This window comes from Propithecus coquereli, unplaced genomic scaffold, assembly GCF_000956105.1.
Source record: "Propithecus coquereli isolate 6110/MARCELLA unplaced genomic scaffold, Pcoq_1.0 Scaffold248, whole genome shotgun sequence".
NCBI classification, from domain to species: Eukaryota; Metazoa; Chordata; class Mammalia; order Primates; family Indriidae; genus Propithecus; species Propithecus coquereli.
Window position 1 is genome coordinate 2402179 of NW_012148041.1, and position 6138 is coordinate 2408316.

Genomic DNA, 6138 nt, shown 5'->3' on the forward strand with positions numbered 1-6138 from the left:
GCTCTTGCTCAGGCTGGTCTCGAACTCCTGAACTCAAACAATCCGCCTGCCTCGGCCTCCCAGAGTGCTGGGATTACAGGCGTGAGCCACCGCGCCTGGCCTATAATCGAGTTTTATTACCTCTGCCAGAACCTGCATTGCTTTCATCTGGTGGATGATCTTGTCATCATGTCTTATTATCTCATAGACTTCCAGGGAGATGTGAGTAAGTCATAGGAAACATCAGGGATTCTAGTGAAGCCTGACCAACGTGATAGGAAGAAATCACTGCTCATACCTAGTATCCATCAAGCATGGGTTTTAACTCTAGCACTCAAAATTTTTAAGGCTCTCAAAGGTGAAATTTTGGAATATTGTTGAGAATGAATGACTTTTTAAATGATCACATTAAAATGAGCTATCTTATTTACCAGATAAAGATGAGGAAGACTGAAACAATGAATGTTAATAAGGGTTCTGGAGAATGGACACTCCATGCTGTTGGAAGGGTAAATTGATGTTTATAGAGGTCAATCTGGCAGTACATATCAAACCTTTAAAATTACCCTTTTCCACAGTAATTTTACCTCTAGGAGTTTATTCCAAGGAAATAATGGGGTAGTTGCCCAAAGATACATGTGCAGGGATTTCACCAGAACATCGTTAATTTTTCAAGTGTTTACATTTTTCTATATTGACTGAATTTTTTTAATGAGCAAATATTAATTTCATGAGCAGTAAAACACCAATAGTGTTTCAATCACTGGATTTTTGCATTACTTCCCTAACTCCTACTTGATAAGAACTTCAGCAGCCGTGACCCTGGAAAATACTGGTTTTCTCTTCATTTCTGGCAAACGATACAGGAAAGAATAACTTCTAGAATCAGTAATGGATGGGAGACAAGATGGTTTGGGGAAGCAGCGTGATGGGATGGAAAGAACACGGAAATCCAAGGACCCAGGTTTGGAATCTATCCCTGCCTCTTAGCTTGAGTTATGATTGGGGAAAGGGCCTAACCTTTCTCATAGGAGAGACATTTTTGTTTTGTCATTCTGGGATTATAGGGGACTTTGGGAAATGCTGGATTAGGTGATTTCTTAAAGTGTGTGCCATTAAACATTAATAATCCTGAGAAGGCTTCTTGCAAAAAGGAGTTCTGAGGCCAGATCCATTTAGGAAATCTCTGCAAACTGGATTCCCTTTTGGAGTTTCATAGTACACTCCGATCTTGTTCACTGAAGCACTGTTATAAACAAATATTCATAGATAGGATCAGAATGCTATGCAGCAGTTTAAAAGGAATGAACGAGATCTTCCAACATGGATGGGTCTCAACATTAATTTAGGAAAACATTACAGAATGAGAATTATGCATATAGTGTATATTTGTGTTTTAAATATATCTGTATAGTATAAATGCCTTTTAATAAAGTCTGAAAGGATTCATACCAAGCAAATAGTGATAGTTACTTGGAGAAGTGACTGGGATTGGGGATGATCAAAGGGTCCTTTTTGCCTTATCTGTAAGGTTTGCATTTTCTTAAAAGGCAATATATTCATGTATTACTTATAAAAAATAAGTACAGATGTCTATTAAGTGTTCAGAAGTCATTTTTTTTTTTTTTTGAGACAGAGTCTCACTCTGTTGCCCAGGCTAGAGTGCCATGGCGTCATCACAGCTCACTGCAACCTCAAACTCCTGGGCTCAAGCAATCTTGCCTCAGCCTCCCGAGTAGCTGGGACTACAGGCACGTGCCACCAGCCTGGCTAAGTTTTTCTATTTTTAGTAGAGACAGGGTCACGGTCTTGCTCAGGCTGGTCTCAAACTCCTGAGCTCAAGTGATTCCTCCTGCTTCAGCCTCCTAGAGTGCTGGGATTACAGGCGTGAGCCGTCACCTCTGGCTTAGAAAGTTACTTTCTTTTCCCTTACTGGAGACACCTACCCTGCTAAGCTCCAGGTACGTCTGTTTATTAATTTACCGTATACAAATTAAACTGAGTTTTGAGCCCTGTTATTACAGACTAAGAAGGAAATGTTTTCACTGTATTCCAGTATAACAAAACTATTTTTCCTTCATTATAAGGATTAAATGAAGTGACTTATACAGTCTAGTCCAATGGTCCCCAACCTTTTTGGCACCAGGGACCAGTTTTGTGGAAGATAGTTTTTCCACAGAAGGGAGTGGGCAGGGATGGTTTCAGGATGATTGAAGTGTACTACATTTATTGTGTACTTTATTTCTATTATTATTATATTGTCACTTGCTACTCACTGATAGGTGTTTTATTTTTGAGACAAAGTCTTGCTCTGTTGCCTGGGCTAGAGTGCCGTGGTGTCAGCCTAGCTCACAGCAACCTCAAACTCCTAGGCTCAAGCGATCCTCCTGCCTCAGCCTCCCGAGTAGCTGGGACTACAGGCATGCGCCACCATGCCCGGCTAATTTTTTCTATATATTTTTAGTTGTCTGGCTAATTTCTTTCCATTTTTAGTAGAGACGGGGGTCTTGTTCTTGCTCAGGCTGGTCTCAAACTCCTGACCCTGAGTGCTAGGATTACAGGCATGAGCCACCACAGCCAGCCTTAGTTCTTGAGCAGCTAGAGAAGCAGTAGCTGTGGGTAGATTGGAACATTATGGTTCAAAACCAATTAAGCTTAAAGAACCAGACTCCTTTTGGTTGTTAATGCTCTTTGGCATATTAATGCTCTTTCCAGTTCTGTGGACCTTCTTTATCTTGTTCTGTAGACTTTATTTTGACATCTTCTGAGTCAAACTTGAAGTATTGGTGGTTCTACCAGTCACTAGAGATCCATTTCATGTGTCTGCATTTTTTGTAATGTAAATATGTTTTTTCTTTAAGAAAGAGTAATCCTGAAAAAGCTGTAGCCACATAGCAGGTTTTGTGCCAGTACGTTCACTTTATTCCTTCAGTTTGCTTTATGTTGTAAGAGCCATTAGCTGAGAATAAAGATTTCATCAGCTTGAAAGTATCTCTTTTTAAAAATGATCTATTTTCAGGCACATGCATTGATCCCTCTTTTCAAAGTGGTCATTTTTATATTTCATCCAAGTGAAAATAAAGAGTAAACTGATCGATCAACCTTGTGCTCCAAATATTTTAATAAAGGTTATGGAGGGATTCAAAATTTAATTCACATTACACATATTTATTATGTTTATTATAGATATTTGTTGGCACCTACTACATGCTTGGTATGTCTGGAAATTTGGAGTATTAAAACATGTTACTACCCTTGGTAAACTTCCTGCTTCCTAAAATATTGTTAAGCATGCAATCCATATGCATACAAATTACTGGTGATTTAAGATGATTCTTCCAGCAGAATGCCAAGTGAAAATTAGTATAGTATAAACTGTGAAAGTGCTAAGTAAGGTGGACTTCAGGAATGTTTTGAGTAGTTGGGCAGCTGGTGAGGATGGAAGAGTTGCAGGGTGTCATTACCCAGCAGAAAGGTGTGTGCTCCTCCCTTCTGCCTGGTCAGTGAGTGTCTTGCACGTGTCAGTCACTTGGTATGTGTTGTTCATGGCATGGGGATTGTGTGTCTTGCAGGAGAGAAGACATGGTTAGCTTGATAGCAGTATGATTTTGAGGTGGGGTTTGGGGGTGGAGCATAAGGTCCACAGGGTAAAAGAAAGAAAAGGGAAGATAAAAAGGAGAACTTGAGCACTGCAAACCAAAGTTTGTTTTTGTTTTTTTTTTTTTAAGCACAGATGACTCTCTTACAGGCATTATGGTTGTGATTGTTTTTAATTTCCTGGTGCTTAATTGTTGGAAGTGTGTATGTGTCAGTTTTTTAAAACATGGGCAGGTTTTCTTTAATTGAACAATTGCCCCCCACCATGTCTCTATGGTATAAACAACACTGAATTATTTTACCACCATTTAATATGTAGAATTGATCATGAATGTGGCCAAAATCAGTGAATTTGGTGTCTATTTATGGATAAAGCTTAAAATTATTCCCTGGTAGCAAGTTTATCAACATTCTTCGTGGTTTGGTAAAGACCATTTAAATCAGCCCAATTCCTCTCAATATAAAATCACAAGAATGTTTCAGATGCCCATTTCTCTGGAGAACGAGAAGGAGAGCTGTCCAATTTTCTGTTTTGGCTTTCATACCATGGAATTCCTTGGAAACCTGTTTTATGAGTTCTAAATCATGTATATTCCTGTCTTCTAGGATTTCATTCTGATCAAGCAGACAGTTCAGGATACCGAGTCCAAGGATGAATGTTCACCGCAGCAGTGACGGCGACAGGTTATTGCGACAGGAGGCCAGCTGCCTAGTGGATGATACTTCAGCTGCAGCCCAAGAAAAAGAAACAAATGGCTTGGCTTCATCTGGTCTTCATAGTCTTACTTATCCCCTAGGTCCCAGGAATGAAGGTACAGTGATTACCTCTTGACTTAATTTAGGGGTCTTTCTGACACTTCAGCATCTACTCTGCCCAGAAGGCATGAATGTTCTTAATATAAATAAATCATACAAGGCCAGGCACAGTGGCTTATACCTGTAATCCCAGCACCTGGGGAGGCCATCGTGGGAGGATCGCTTGAGCCCAGCAGTATAAGGCTGAAGTGAGCTATGATTGCACCACTGCACTCTAGCTTGGACAACAGAGAGTGAGACCCTGTCTCTAAATAAATAAGTGAATGAATGAACGAACGAACGACCAATTGGCTTAACCTGCATATCACAATTACACAAAGCTGACCTTCACAGAAAATCTCCACTCATTTAATCGGTGTAGCACATCCAACTTGATGGTAGTGGTGTAAGACAAACAGCCACAGGTTTGGAGGCAGAAGACATACTCAAAATCAAGCTCAGCTACTTATTAGCTGTAACCATGGGTAAGATTCTTAATCTTTCTGAGCCCTGCTTTCTTAATCTAGAAAACAAGGATATTAATATTCTTTCTACCTTGCAAGGCTGGTGGATTAGTGAGTTAATTGATGTGAAAGCTCCTGATAAACTGTTAGGTTCTCTTTAACTTTTAATAAAAACAACAGCAGCAATAAAAGCAACTACCATTTATTGAGAATGCACTGTGGTAGGAACTTTACATACATTCTTTAGATCAGGGGTGGCAAACCATGGCCAAATCTGGCTACCTGTTTTTGTAAATAAAATTTTATTGAAACACACCATCGTGTCCATTTGTTCCATGTTGTCTATGGCTGCTTTCTTGCTATGTAGTGGCAGAGACTGTAAGCCACAAAGCCTAAAATATTTACTTTCTGGCTCTTTGTGGAAAGTTTGCTGATCCTTACTCTAGATTAATCCTTACAACTACTATCCTTATTTTATAGATGAGGAAACTGAGGCTTAGAAAGCTTAGATAACTTGCCCAGGTTCACATTGCTAGGAGGGAGTGGGCTAGGATTTGAATCTGTGTCTTTCTGACCAGGCTGTGTTATATATTTGATATCTGTCAACTGACAGAAGAGCATGTGACTGCCACCCTAGAGTGCACTGTTAGGGAGAACTTGTGCAATGAGTCTCTTTTGCTACTGACTCATTTAAGCAGGGTAGAACCTGAGGCTTCTTTCTTGGGTTTGGGAATCAACCCAATTTAATTGCTTCATTGTTGGGGGAAATCAAGTGTTCTAAAGTACTGCTGAATCAGTGATTCTAGTACCTGTTTCATTTTTAAGAACAGCACCTGAAGTGTGAAAGCCTATGCTGGTGGTCAGAGTGCTGTGACAGGCTTGCCTGTGAACGGCACGGAAGCGTAGCTCTTGGTGCGCAAGCACGGGACCACGTGGAAAATGTGTCAGAAGCTATAGGATGTGAACTCTGAATAGGTTTTTGGTCTAGATTTTTGTTTCCTTCTATCTATAAGCAAATGAGGAAAAAAATTAAGTGTCCTCTAGCTAACAATTTAATTTGGTTGTCTGAGTACAAGAAATCAGAATAAATTCCCAGAGGTCATGGTCAGTAATTATGTTCATGAATAATTATGTACAAGTTTTAAAAACGAGGGGTGGGAGTGAGACATTCAGTTGTATCTAAAACATTTTATTTCTTTCAAAAAAAGGGCTTGAAGAAAAGGTAGGAAAATGTTAGCCGGGCTTGCCAAATCTAGATGATGGGACGTACGTAAAATGTTAAGTCTGTGCTTCTATATGCACT

At 39.8% G+C, this 6138-nt stretch overlaps 1 protein-coding gene across 2 annotated transcripts in view; it reads left to right on the plus strand.

Moving 5' to 3' along the window:
- The window catches only part of KCTD20 (potassium channel tetramerization domain containing 20), a 20744-nt gene that overhangs the window by 3702 nt on the left and 10904 nt on the right, over window positions 1-6138 (plus strand). For both annotated transcript variants that reach the window (XM_012646647.1, XM_012646648.1), the window contains exon 2: window positions 4183-4388. In XM_012646647.1, coding sequence (XP_012502101.1) covers window positions 4229-4388 — 160 coding nt within the window. In that variant the 5' untranslated portion in view covers window positions 4183-4228. The remainder of the gene's footprint in view (window positions 1-4182; window positions 4389-6138) is intronic.